The sequence below is a fragment of the Martes martes genome (genome assembly GCF_963455335.1).
Source record: "Martes martes genome assembly, chromosome: 11".
NCBI classification, from domain to species: Eukaryota; Metazoa; Chordata; class Mammalia; order Carnivora; family Mustelidae; genus Martes; species Martes martes.
The window spans coordinates 51,720,418-51,735,370 of record NC_137899.1 but is presented as its reverse complement, the minus strand read 5'-3'; the positions used below and the strand labels follow the sequence as shown (position 1 = coordinate 51,735,370).

The following is a 14,953-nucleotide window of genomic DNA, read 5'->3' as shown; positions in this document are numbered from 1 at the left end:
AATAATACTTTATTAACCTGGTCACATGATTTGTCTAGCCTTTCAAAATATGTGGGCAATTACTGGGAAGAGTAACTAACAAACAGTCTTCCTTTATTCACAATTTCTTTTTATCCAATTTTATATCATGACGTGAGGCATTTTTTAAGCTATACTTAGGACCTAAATTTAAGTTAAAATTACTTTGTATTGTTCCTGATACACATAATTAAAGTGATAATGAAGGGAAGACACCTTTGATAAGTCAGGGTAAATGTACACTTATGCTGGTGATCCATAATTCATTCCTCTGCTTGGTAATTTACAGATTTTTGTTTGTTTATTTTAAGCACATGTTTTAAGAAAAATCTTGTTTGTGGAAATCTTGTCATATAGTTATGGACTCTGTTTTTATGCTTCTGAAATTCTGCTTTTTTTTAGATTTAGGCAACAGAATCGCCTGTGGAGGTTTTTTCATCCCTCTAGTTCACCCATTCCCTGTCCCTAGTACATATGCTTGGGCTTTACCCTCAGAAATGGAAAAGCAAACAAAAAACAAGAAGGAAAAGGAAAAGAAATGGATTAGGATAGTGTACAAGCAACTATTTATAATTATTATCCAATGAATGATATTTAGGTTCTGTTATTTTAAAAGATCAGTGGTAGTTTAGCCCCATGTCTATTGTGAAACTACACACACACACACACACACACACACACACACACACACACGTAATTTTACACGCAAGTGCACATGCACATACTGAGATAGGTTCATCTTTTTAACCTTTTAATCTCTGTATCTGTGTAGCAGTGGCAGTTTTTCAGACCCTTCGTCATCCTTGTTTTTGTCCTTTGGATCTCCTCCGAATTCTTCTGTTGTGACAATGTCCCTTCTAAATGTTGCGTATTCCATCAAGGATACCTAGAGCACTATTGACTCAGTTTAATCAAAGAGTAACTAAAACTCCCAATTATTTTACAGCTTTCTTCAAATTCACTTGTTTTTTATTATAGTACTTATTTAACCTTATTTCTAGTTTTTGTTAATGGAAACCATGAAACCATATTAGAGTGAAGTTTTATCTTCTTGGTACCATCTCTTAACATTCTGCTATGTTTCTGAAGTAGTGGAGTTCAGTTTCTTTTATTTATTTATTTATTTTTTATTTATTTATTTATTTATTTATTTATTTATTTATAGCAGGGAACATAATTTGTTTCTGCATTAGTTCTTATGAAACTCATACTTTCTGGAAAATATTCTTGTAGTTTTTTACGACTGATTTTGTGTTTTTTTTTTTCTTTGTTTCTGTCTATTAAAATTCTCAGAGTTCCATATGCAGACTATTTTGATTTCTAGATGTTTCTCCCTTTCTTAATTGAAATTATCTGACATTTGTGCAGTCATAATGTCAATTTTTATGCTTCCTATCCCTCTGGAGATTATTCCTTTTTATATTTCTGATCATATTTCTTTTTATAGTTTTTCTGTTCTTACTAAAGGATTCCACAGTCCTTCTGTAGATTTTGAGCATGTAATGTAAGCAAAAAGTTATTTAAAACAATAAGTTATAGTTACTTGAGATTTCTGCTTATTTTATCTACATGTTTATTTTTCAGTGTCTCCTCAAAATACTTATGTTATTATTGCCTTGAATTGTAGCAGAAGTATGTTATGGCTGATTCCATTTGCACCAATTTATGTTTTAGAAAATGTTTTGTTTTTTAAATCTTATTTATTTATTTAGCTTATTTCTTCAGTAAGGCAGGCAAACCTTATAATCGCTAGCAGTATATTTTATTTTTTATATAAGCTAAAGGTTATATTTTCTAGCAATACCCTTATTACCTCAGTTTTTTAATCATCCGTTTATGTGTGAAGATACAATTTTAAGACAATACATTTTGAAGACTGTAGTTGTGTACTTTCAAAATGCAATGAGGTATTATAGACTAGAAAATTACTCCATTTTTCATGTCTGTTGCACTCTATATTTTCCCAGGCTTCTCAGTTAAATAACAGGTCTGATATATGGAAGTCATGGTGTAATATCTTTTCCCCTTAGATGGACACTTTTGTAAATCCACTTCGAAATTCTATGAGGAATGTTTCAAATGCAGTTAAATCCCTTCCTGATAGCTTGGCAGAGGGAATGACTAAAATGTCAGACAACATGGGCAAAATGTCAGAAAGATTAGGTCAAGACATAAAGCAATCATTTTTCAAGGTAAGAAGATGTTTTCAGTAATATCTACAGCAAACTATTTTTAAGTCAACTAAGATTTATTGAGCTTCTGCTTAGATTTATCTTATTTCTTTTTAGAAGTCCAAAGCTCTCTAGACACAGTCTTATAAAGAATAAAAAAAACTAAAGAGAATGAATTCTTAACAGAAATGGATCCTATAAAATTGAGTCACTCCTTGGGCTTTGCTGTGGTAGAATTTTGAAAGCCAGTTAACATAACAAACATCCTTTGTACTGTTATATTCTGTTATGCCATTTTAATTTTGTAATGCCATTTAATTTTAAAACAAAAGCAAGTGCTGTTGGACAAATTGGCTATTCTAGTATTCATCAGGAAACAAAAAAACTATTATCTCCTGCTTCACCTGACCAAGTGGCTAGGAGATCAAAGGGAGGAAAAGTCACAGTCATCTGCCTCTCGGGCCATCCTTTACTTGGATATACAAGTGAGTGATATAGAAGACTTTTCATAGGAAACTTTTTCATTACATTAGCAAATACAGGTAGCAGACCAAGTAGTTTCTTACTTTCTGATTTATACTTTTTATAATTTTGACCTACTTGTTTAAAATTATAATCAAGACTATAAAAGAAAACCTATACTGTTAGAGTTTTCTATGTTAGGTCATGTTTGAAGAGGAAATGTAATATGTGTGTGTGTGTGTATATATATATATATTGAATATAGGTTACATATATAACACAATATAAATATATAAAAATACACACACACAGAATTTCCATAAGAGACAACTCCTAAAGTAATGTGTGTATAATCCATACTTCTCTACCTATTCTCATACTTTCTCTGATGCTTTATCTTTGATTCTAATCATGGGGAGTACATTAACACTGAAAGTGAGGATTTTGCAATATGCCAGTTCTGCCTATAACCATTCATATGACTTTGTACAGAAGCCGCTGAGCTTTTCCCGGTTCCTTTTTCCTTAACAGCAACATGAAGGGGTTATAATAGGTGATCTTGATGGTCGCTGCTGTGCTTTTATATGATTATCAGCTAACACTGGTCTCTCCATTTTCCTAATAAGTTACATTATCTAAAACAGTTTAATTAGTATCTCAAGTCTATTAACTTACTGTCAAGCTCCTTATGGTAAAATAAAGAAGATTGGAATTCTGTTCTCTGGCTGTGCTACTATCTTTTGGTTTTTAAATCATTTAACTTTTCTTAGATTTAAGTTCTTCTAAAAAGTTTAGGGTAGGGGTTTGACTAAGTAATCTCCCCTTCCAACTCAAAAGTCCATTTTTTTAAGGAAAAAAATCTTTTGGTAATGAGCTAATCACACTTTAACATTGGGTTTCTAATTGTAGATTGTTAATACTTTTTGATACTATATAAACTTTGTTTATATATTCTAAACATCAAATTAAGTGCTATTATTATGCTTTTTACTCATTTTATTATTGTATTGTGTTCTTTCACTGTCTGCTATAGTGTGTTTATTTTGTTCTGTTTTTATTTTTGTTTTTGTTTTTTTAATGTTAGGTGCCTCCTTTAATTCCGAAGACTGACTCAGATCCTGAACATTGTCGGGTCTCAGCTCAGCTTGACGATACTGTGAGTTAATTTTGTTTTTGGTAGTATTCAACTGTAATTGAAATCATACTTGGTAGAGCTTTTTAACTGTTTAATTAAGTATAATATGTATACCTATTATTATATACCTATGTGTATATATGTGTTAAGTTTGATGAATTCTTACAAACTGAACATGTCCATGTAATCAGCACTTGTAGCAAGAAACAGAATGTAACCAATACCCCAGAAAGCCCCTAATGCTCTCTTCCTGTCACTATCCTCTCCCCCACCAAGGATAATCACTATCCTGACTTCTACCCTGCTTTTATACTTTATATAAATCAAACTGTAAGGTATGTATTCCTTTAAATCTGGCTTTTTTTTTTTCTTTTTCTTTTTTTGCTGGACATTGTGATATTTTTCCATGTTGTTTTGTGTGATTGTAGTTTCTTCATTCTTGTGGACTTACAGTACTCTGTTTTGTAAATACAGTATAATTTATTAGTTTTAATATGAATAGTACTGTGAACATTCTGGTACATGTCTTTTGATTAAAAAATTAAGTATACATTTCTGTTGGGTCTGTACCCAGGAATGGAATTTCTTGGTTAGAAGGTATTCTTCATAAATTCAGTTTTAAGAGATACTGTCAAATAGTTTTCCAAAGTGTTTGTGCTGCTTACACTGTTGCCAGCAATGCATGAGAATTTCAATGCTCCATCGCCTGTCAATAGTTAATATGTTATGTCTTTTAAATTTTAGCCAGTCTGGTTGTATCTCATGTGGATTTCCTTTTCTCTGATGACTGTGGAAATGTTGAACCTCTTTGCATATGTTTGTCGGCCATTTGGGTGTCTTGTCTCATGTCTCTAGCTCTTTCCTCTATTTTTCTGTTGGCTTGGCTTTGTCTTTTTCAATTAACAAGAGTGCTTTTATATAATCTGAATAGTGGTTCTTTGTCAGATAAAAGTATTTGTGCATTGTGAATATCTTCTAGTTGTGTGCTTTTGTGCAAAGTATATATATAATCTGTGCCTACTACAACATCACAAAGATCAAAGATCACCTGTGATTTTCTTTAAAAGTCTTTTTTGTTTTATCATGCTGAAATTTGGATTTCCCATTCATCTAGGATTGATTTTTGTGTATGGAGTGAGGACAGTTGAACCAAGCACCATTTACTGAGAAGGCCCCCTTTTCCCAAGTGTACTGTTTCGCCCTGTCACAAATTAGATTATCGTATTTGGGTCTGGGCTTTGTATACTGTTCTATTAGGCAGGTTTTTTTGAACTTCTAATTATCTCCCTTCAGTTTTTCATTGACTTTCTTATAATAAACTATTAAACAAAGATAATATTTTATTTCCTTTTTAAGGAATATTTTAGAATGTTTTATTATGAATTATGCTGGTATAACATCCATAACATCATAATTATCATGCTGCACCAAACTAATGAATATACTTGGTCATAAAATTGAGCAGTATTTATTTTGCCTCTGGAGGGAACTTGATCTCTGCCCTGCTGTGCCAGACCCCTCACCAACCCCAGCCACTCTTTGTTTGGTTTAGGTGTGAGTTTTCAGTATGTGAAAGGGAAGGTAACTAAGAAAATCAGTTTACAGTATGACAATGAAAAATAAAGAACTCATACTGTTTTCTCAAGATTTAAATTACAACATGGATGAAAAAATGATTGGAAAGAATATCTTATTGATGAAAGAATTATAAAATTACTGGCAATTATATACAATTTTGTTGTATTTCTAAATCTGTTTTGCTTTATATATTTTTTACGTCAAAGCCTTCTAGTTGTCTTTACCTTTTTACCTTTTATTTATTTATTTTTTTGCTCTTCTAGTGATCTTTTATCTTATTTTTTATATTATTAATTGAATATTCCCTTATAAAATTGTACACATTTTTACTTGTTAAAAGTTAAAGGAAAATTTTAAAAGTATAGTGAAATATCCCCTTTGTATAACTTAGCTATATACTGGATTTTATTTTAGCTTCTTTTTTTCTGAAAATACCTAAGTATGTACAATGCAGTAACCAAGCAAAACACGTTATTCTGTGTAGATTGTGTTTTGTTCTATTAAGTAAGGAGAAATGTTGAGAATATTTTGTTCTTTTCAAAAAGATGCTCCGGAAAATCGGCAAAGGGGGCCAGCATTTGCCTCATCAAAGCAGTACAGACTCTACTAAAAGTAAAAGAGCCAAATTACTTTTTCCTAAGACGTCATAGATCCACTTTGAGAAGTTTTTTCACTACTACTTTGGAACTGTAGGGTTGTGAAATTCTGCATTCTTGCAGAATGACTGTTAAAAACATATGTTTTTAAAATTAGAATGGAATGTTAGGTTATGAAGACTATAATATAATTTGTTTTCTGATCTCTGAAATTGAGTACCAGTCATTTTGTGAAAGCCACTCATAGTAGATAAGTAACTCAAATAAACGTAATTTCATTTCTTTCCATACTTTTTCAGGTGGATGACAATATTCCCCTTAGGGTGATGCTGCTTCTTATGGATGAAGTATTCGACTTAAAAGAGAGAAATCAGTGGTTGCGAAGGAATATCAAAAACCTACTTCAACAGCTTATTAGAGCCACATATGGTGATACTATTAATAGGTACCAATTCTTTTTTCATCCCTTAGAGCTGTTCTTGCTTAGCTTTTAAACGTTTCCTTCTAGAAGTAGATTGTTCAACTTTTAGAGGAGAATTTTCTTCTCTGGGCCTTTTAAGATCATTAAAACAGTCTGTTGCTTTCACAGATAATTTACATACAGATTAAGTTCCTTCATGAAAGGAGTGCTTATTTTACACACCTTCTAAAATTTTGACCCTACTTATTTAAATTTCTTTACTTTCAGAAAAATAGTTGACCATGTTGATTGGATGACCTCACCTGAGCAAGTAGCTGACTTAGTGAAACGTTTCAGGTATATCTTAAGACACAGTCACTTCTTTCAGGTAGTACAGAGTTTAGCATTGTTATCATTAATTAACCTTGACTGCTTTTTTTTTTCTTCCTGACCATAAAGTTGGTTTTAATCATCATTGATGAGCAAAAAGACCTGTAAGAATTACAAAAAACATTTGTTCCCTGGACCTTTTGATCTTTTTTCTTTAAAACCAGAATAGAAAAGTATAGAAGTATAATCTTTAAGATGTTGTTTACATTTTACTACAGTAATGTGGCTTTAAGTTATTGAAATCCTTGATTTTAAATGAAAATTTAAAAAAAAAATGTCTCTGCCTATGGACTAATTATTGTAACTGTTCGAACCTCTGAAAAGAACACAAATTAAGAGCAGTGATACTCCAATTCATGTGTTCATCCTACAAAAATATTCTGAACCCCCTCTCTGTTCGTAGTATTTTGCCAATCACCAGGGACTGAGATAAAATGCAGTCCCTTCAAGGAAAGCACAGCATAATCAGGAAATAAACCTCTTTTCTAAAAGTGAAAGATAAGCAAGGGTTAAATATTCATGGCATCATGTACTTTGAAGTAACAGAAGCAAGAGAGGAGCTATCGATATTGAACATTATTTGCTTGGCACTGTGCCAACTACTTTATGCATAGTTTCCTGATTTTACCCTATTTTATGAGATGGGGTTTGGTCTCTATTTTGTTATGTGGAAACTGAGGATTGAGAAGTTGAGTGGCTTCTCCAAAACCTCACATGCTGGAAAGTTGAGGAACAACAGTTTTCTCTAATCTGAAGCTGAGTTTCTCTCCACTATACGGTACTATTGCCAAAAGTCAGACCACCTATCCTGGCATGTACATTCTATTTCAGGGACAGTGAATGATGTTTGGTTTACTGTGGAGTGGTGATTCTCAGTCTTGGCTGCATGTTGGAATCACTTGGGGAGCTTTAAAAAGTACTGATGCTTGGGTCCGGTCCCATCCCAACAGTCTGACTTAATCAGTAGAAGGCCTGAACATGAAGATATTTTTAAAGCTCCCAGGTTTTTCTAATGTTCAGTCGAAGTTAAGAACAACTGCTCTGGGAAGTCTATCTCCCTCAGACCAAATTCCCAGGTGGAACCTTAGTTAGTGTGTTCTGTTCTTGCCTTTGACCCGTGAATTGGAGAACTGGAATCAAGTAAGCTGTGCAAGTGAAGGAGAATAGGATATATATGTGAGAGGAATGTTGTAATCAGTCTCATTGGAAGTTGTGGGTGCAGGATTTGTTTTGTATTGGCTTAATTATAAGGGAACTGAGGAAGTTTAACTCTAAGATATCCAAATTCAGGATATTGTGGGGTTGTATTTGGATCAGATGTTCAATCTCTTTGAGATCAGAGGTGTACTTGAGTTTAAATGGCTGTGATGTAATCATCTGTATATGCCATTTTGCTATCTTTTTCATTTGTTAGTGTTTGTAAGGTATTCCAGGGTAGAATTCATCTGTTACTTTTATTATGTATATCCTTTCATACCTAAAATTGAACCCTGCTCTTAATTACTCTTTGTTGAATGTCATACCTCTATAAAATTTCAGAAATGTTTCTGCTTTCTATTTACATTCATGTTTTATGTAGAAAATTGGAACAATTTTACTGACTTACATCATTAGAAAATTACAAAAAATTTACAAAATTTATTTAATTTTCTTAAATAGAGATGCCTTTTGGCCAAATGGCATTTTAGCAGAGACTGTTCCATGCAGAGATAAAGCTATTCGAATGAGAACAAGAGTTGCAGGAAAAACTAAATTACTTTCAATTATGCCAGGTGAGTGAACAGGTTTGGTAAAAATCTTACTACTTTGTAGTTCTTCAGAATTTTTGGCATTGAGCATGCTGGTTTAGCTGCCTACTGATTTTGGTAACTACCATTTAATGGCTTACCATGTATCAGACACTGTTGGTACGCATTTCTCATACATTCTTCACTCTCATAACAGTATTAAGAACTTATGCACTGTTAACATGACAGCTTTGTATGTGAGCAAATAGAAGCTCAAAGAGGTTAAGTAAGCCACCCCAGGTTTCAAGCCAGGAAGTGACTTTTGGGCTTCTGCTCCATGCTGAGCTACTTGAAAGCCACTGCTTTCAATCATGAAAAGAAAGTGGTGCTTTTAACCACTTCATTTGCTACCTTGAACCATTTTGAGAATAAAGTTGATGATAAAATATGTGACAGAAGAATAAAAGAACAATGAAGTGTCAGGTTTTTAGGAAGTATATTTGTTCTGCTTCAGAGAACATACTCTTTCAAAGAATCCCTTTATGTAGAAACAACTAATTGGTCCATTATTAATCTCAATTAAGACATGATTCCAAAGAAAATACATGTAAATGGCATTCTTTTGGTCTAATTTGAATTATTTCTTGAGAAGACTGCTATCTTACTTAGACTCACTTTGTCCCCCTTTCAACTTCTCTCAATAAGAGGTCCTCTGTAATACGAAAAGCAATTTTGTGTGACTGGGTAGATGTTTGGTCCCTTCTTTAGTTATGAATATCTTTGAAAATACTTAGATACCTCTTTTCCACATTTTAATTATGAATATAGAGTAGAAAAGGAATATTTAGGAAGTTCATTAATGTCATTTAGTATCTATTTCTTTTTCTATAATTTTGTTTTTCTTAGAACTCTGTTTTCCTCATAGATTTTAAAATCTCTCTTCTGTCAGTTAAGTTGGGAATTTGCCACATGGCTATCAGTTCTGTCCTACAGACTGTACTACTGCATTTGGAGAAAAAAATCAAATCATAGAAATATCATTTTAGAAAAATAAAAATAAATGACAATTTAAGATTTAATATACTGTTAGCATAAACCAGATGGTGCTGTAGACTGATTTATATAGCTGAAAGAAACAAATGCATTTATTCAGTAAATATTTACTGGGAGTGTGTCATGTGCAAGATACTTTCTTTGCACTAATCTTTGCCTTCTTGGAGCTTACATTCTATTAGGGAAACACCGACAGAAGGCAAACAAATAAATAAAGGTCAGTATGTTAGCTATTGCAGGAAGAGGGAAGTGTCAGGTGAGGTGCAATTGTGTGAGAAGGAGACACTTGTGTGAAGACTTACAGGAAATAAGGCTAAATATAAAGGTATATATGTTTATATATGCATAATCCCTTTCCTGCTTTGAGTAAATTCATAAGCCATTTGCTTTAAATTAACATAGTACTCCTAGGTAGAAACAAGTCTTTTGAAAGTTGCGTGTTTCTTTTTTTTTTTTTTTTTAAAGATTTTATTTATTTATTTGAGAGACAGAGATCACAAGTAGGCAGAGAGAGGGGGAAGCAGGCTCCCTGCTGAGCAGAGAGCCCGATGTGGGGCTCGATCCCAGGACCCTGGGATTATGACCTGAGCCAAAGGCAGAGGCTTTAACCCACTGAGCCACCCAGGCGCCCTGCATGTTTCTTTTAAAAGCAGTTAAATAGTATTTACTGCTGGTGGAGCCCTGATTATAAATAATTAAGGATAGTCCTGCATGTTCGCCTATTCAAAGCTCTGTAACAACCTCATGTCACCTAGGAGTAAACTCCACACTTGGGCTCACTCTGATAGCCATAGCACTTGTTTCCATTCTTCTCTCTACTTCCTTTTAAAAGAATCTTAAAATTTAAAGCCAATCTCTAGTGCCCCCTTTTTTGTATCTGCTTTGTTTTTCCCACTAGCTCTCATTTGCTGCTGCTTCTTCTCTCCCCCAAAGCGAATCCGTCATCTGTTGGTACCTGTCAGACTCCTGCCTAGGTAGCAAAATCTCCTTCATTCATCTCTTCCTTGAGGGGAACCTGTCTTGATTATATACCGTGTGGAATTCTCCTCTCTAAACGTCTTTATTCTTGGGGTGTTTGAGTGGCACTGTTACTATTGCAAGCTTTTTGAGATCATTAGTCACCTTTCATACATCATTTCCTTATAGTATTTCTCACTGAGCGTTAGACACATAAGACTATTTGTATAATGTTTTAGCCTTTGCAGATTCCTTTTCACATTTGTTCATTAAAGCTCTCCAAATTCTTAGTTATAAGGACTTGGTTATTATAAATCCCCGTTTTACAGATAAGGAAACAAACTCAGGATGGGTAAATATCATATAGGTATTAAGGGACAGGATTGTAACTCTAATTTGGGGTTTCAGAGTCTAGATCCTGCTTCTTTTTCCTGTGCTATCTCATCCCCAGTATCTGTTATTACCTAAGTGGATGGATGCATGCAGACATGGATATTTTAATCTCAGTTAGAATGCATAGGTGAGACACATGACCTGAGTATCTCCTGTTTATTCCCCAGGTGTGTACTTCCCATACTTAGAGCATTAGTTTAGGCCTTGTGTTTCCTTCATATGAGTAATGAATGATATTTATTTGTCCCCTCTTCATTTAGATGAACTGAAGCACATTATCGGGGCTGAGACAACACGGAAAGGTATTCTTCGTGTTTTTGAAATGTTTCAGCACAACCAGTTAAATAGGAGAATGGTTTATGTCTTCTTGGAAGGCTTTTTGGAAACCTTATTTCCGCAGTATAAATTTCGTGAACTTTTCAACAAACTGCATTCACGGTCAAAGCAGATACAGAAATATAAACAGAAACTTCAAACTACTCAAGCGCCTTCTTTACAGAAAAGGTGACACTCCGGTCTCTGAAGCTGGTGTTCATTTTGTCCAGGACTAATAATATGGACAGATCTTCTGGGGCTTAACTCATACACTGTCATGTTGCACCAGTCTTTTACTGTCTCAAAATAGATTATTAATACATCCATTAGACTGTGGTTCTCTCATCTTCATCTATAATCCAGCCACTACCAAGAGAGATTTCTGTGTCTTAAATGATTTGGTGCATATCTTTGCAACATTGAGATGATACTGCCCCCTTCTCAAGCAAGAATGATGTTGGTCTCTTCCATTTCAAACTAATCAGCATTCTCCAGCAATGACAAATTGCCAGAGTGTATACATGAGAGCTGAGGAAAGCACAAACAGTGGTTCACAGATAAACTGGCTAATTTGTTTGGGAGACTGAGCAATGTATGATTTGGAGGGATTTTTTTTTTTTTGCATAATAATTTTATAAATCTTTATCAGAATTTTGATATAATGTGGATTAGCCAGGTGAATGATCTTTGGAACATCTGCTTCAGGTCTGGGGAAAGTGACAGGATGCCCTTAAAGTATGAAGTAACCTTTTATCCTAATTACAGTTTTGTGACATAAAATAAAACCAATCAAAAACAGAATTTGATTGGATTTGTTATTCATTCGTATAAAACAAATTTTAATTGATTCTTACGTGCTTTGGGCTCTATTTTGCTCTTATGGTACTCAGTCACAAGTTTTCTTTTGGTATTCTGTGTGCAAAAAGAAGCATATAGTGGCGATCTCACTTAAGTTTCAAAATTATTACTGTTTTCTTTATCTTTAAGAGATTACTGATTATACAATAGGGAGTATAATCTCGAAAGAACTGCCAAATACATTCTGTTATTTTAAAAACATGGAAATTTTAAAACAGCACTATTGAAAGTTGCAATGTGACCATTTTAAATTGTGTGATCTAGACATACCTTAGGTGATTGCAAAAGTAGCAAATCAAAGGATTAAATGAGCTTATTAGTCATATGTAAACAGACAAATTCCTAATTCTATTACTGTGTATATATATGAAAATAATGAAAACAGAACTATAATATTTTTTAAAATATGCTTTTATTTATATTTTGCATAATGTAAAATTCTACTAAATAAAGCAAGTTGGCAAAACCCCTGGGTGTATACATTTAAGTCCCTGAAATAATTTTATACCAACAACAACAAATTACCTTTTCCAGTTCTGGAGCCTCTGCATTTCTTATAGTTTTCTCATTCTCTGTTTGTCCATCTTGGAAGTCTTCATATCCCTTGTATGCAGGATTTCTGCATAGTTTTAAATACTTAACACTGACTAAGGGTTTGAGTATGTCAGCATTTTTTGTTTTAAAAATATTTAACACTACAACCTTAAAATAGTGAAGCTACTTATCAGACCACTGAGCCAAGACCCTGGTATTAAAAGAACGTCTGGGTGCTTAAGATAAAGGGACAGAGGATAGGTATCCCAGTTATTTGGGAGCTTTAAGATTGGAACAAGATGTTACTGTCTTGTTTTCACTGAGATCCTGCTTAGAAAGTGAAGCCTCATAACAGAATAAAGCCTTCCTTTAAAGCTTTATAGTAATAATCATATTTATTAATAATGCTGTTGTGCATACTCAGAGTATGCATCTTTCAGTACATGTTGCATGTCTAAAGAATTACGAAAATGAAACCCCCTTTCATTGCAACCTGCAAATGAGAAAATATCCTTATTGACTCTGGTGGAAGAAATAATATTTTTTCTTTCCAGTGTGTCTCCCTGCCATGGTCCCTCCCCAGGCCCCAGGCTTTAAAGGTGAGGATTTGTGAAACGTCTGTAGGAAGCATCAGCATGGCCATAAGTGCAATGATTTTCAAATATACCCTTGCCCATTTCAAGTATATTTTTGACATAAATAAGTCTAAGAGTAAACAAGAATTCATTTAAGAGCCTAGTGTGTACATATGAAAAGCATTTCCAGATAATGTGAGGAATGCTGGCCATCAACCAGGGAAAGAAAGAAAGGTCCTGCAAAATAGCAACTTTTCGTAACAGAGCCCTGCAAGGTAACTGCAATCATACCAAAAACTATATGAGTAAATGGGTTTTTAAAATAATTTTTGTTTAAAGAGTTTATATTTCAAAAGCAGAAATATCAAATGGTAGTCTATGTAAACAGTTGTGCATCTTCTCTGTGCACATCTGTGTTTTACATCAGAGAGAGCCGTGGTCATGCTAAAATTAGAGATACTTTTTGAATGACTTGGTTAAGCTATGTGTAAAATATTTAATTCATAAGTCAAGTACAGTGTACTATGTTTAATAAAGTTATTACATTTAATGCATTCATTGCATATATAAATACATACCTGAAGAGGCTTTAAGTCTTCTGATATTTGATTTTTTTAATGTGTTTTTAAGTCAGTGGTGCCTTCAGGCGAGAACCTTCAAAATTAATCATTCTTTGTTTGGGTTTTCTGATTTTTTCAGGTAACATATGAACTATTTAGAAACCATCACTACTAACAACAGTTCATTTACCTAAAAATTGATTGTATGATTTAAATATAGCACTTAGCTGGGCATTTCCTCTGATTAGGGTATTCTGAATAGTTGCTGAAAAAATTGTGCCATTGACCAATGGATGCACTTGGTTAGCCTTAATTTTTTTTAGAGAAAAAAATTAAAAACTTTCTTGAGTATTTCTGTTAGCTCAGTTTAAGTTTGTGCTGCTGGTGTTTGGAAAAAATCAGTTAAGTGCTACCAGAAAGTGTATCAATTTTTAAAAAATGAAGAACAATATAAATTTCACAATCTAAAATTTTAATTTTGTGCAATATTTTCATTTAATGCATGTGTATTTGAGTAATTGTAAAATAAATGAATTTTTAATGTTTTGAGATCTAGTTTAAACTGTCTTCTTAACCCAACAACTTACATTCCGTTGTTGCTGCATCCTTTTATTTAAGGACTTGTTTTAAAAGTCTTTTTTTGTCACTCCTTGTAAAATTCTTTTGTTAATAGTAAATTTTGCTTATAGGAGCATGGCTCCTGTATTACAAGGGAAAAATATAAAGAGCACATCTTAGAATTATAGTTGTTAAAAGATAACTTGTGCATATCATTGTACAGTAAATGTCAACTGTGTGCCTAACTATTCTATCAATACTTTCCTTTAACAAAGAAGAAACAACAATCAGAATGTCAGTTATTTTTATTGAACTAAAAAGAAGATTAAAATTTTTATTTGGTTTGCGTTATGTTCTGTCCATTAGAAAATACTAATAAAGTATTAACAAACCTTTTTGTTGAATTTATTTAGTAGTGATGTATTCTTATTACTTTAAAAAGTGCTTGCTCAGTGGTCTTATTTTTAGTATCTGTACGTATTTTCCTTTCTTTTCATTTTAGAAATCAAGCAATTTAAGTTCCATATCGATAGAAGACCTGTTGAGTGATTACTGACAACTTATTGAATTTAATTTTTCTATTTATGGGGCAAGTAATGTACAACCACAATGTTACAGAAACTTCATACTTACCTATCACACAAAATTATGAAGTCATTTTCCCATAGAGGGA

At 33.1% G+C, this 14,953-nt stretch overlaps 1 protein-coding gene across 2 annotated transcripts in view; it reads left to right on the top strand.

The window, feature by feature from the left end:
• Positions 1–14,665, top strand: part of SNX13 (sorting nexin 13) — a 130,870-nt gene extending 116,205 nt beyond the window's left edge. For both annotated transcript variants that reach the window (XM_080818897.1, XM_080818898.1), the window contains exons 21-26: positions 2,049–2,210; positions 3,736–3,807; positions 6,260–6,405; positions 6,649–6,717; positions 8,410–8,522; positions 11,141–14,665. In XM_080818897.1, coding sequence (XP_080675023.1) covers positions 2,049–2,210; positions 3,736–3,807; positions 6,260–6,405; positions 6,649–6,717; positions 8,410–8,522; positions 11,141–11,388 — 810 coding nt within the window. In that variant the 3' untranslated portion in view covers positions 11,389–14,665. The remainder of the gene's footprint in view (positions 1–2,048; positions 2,211–3,735; positions 3,808–6,259; positions 6,406–6,648; positions 6,718–8,409; positions 8,523–11,140) is intronic.
• Positions 14,666–14,953: the final 288 nt, after the last annotated feature.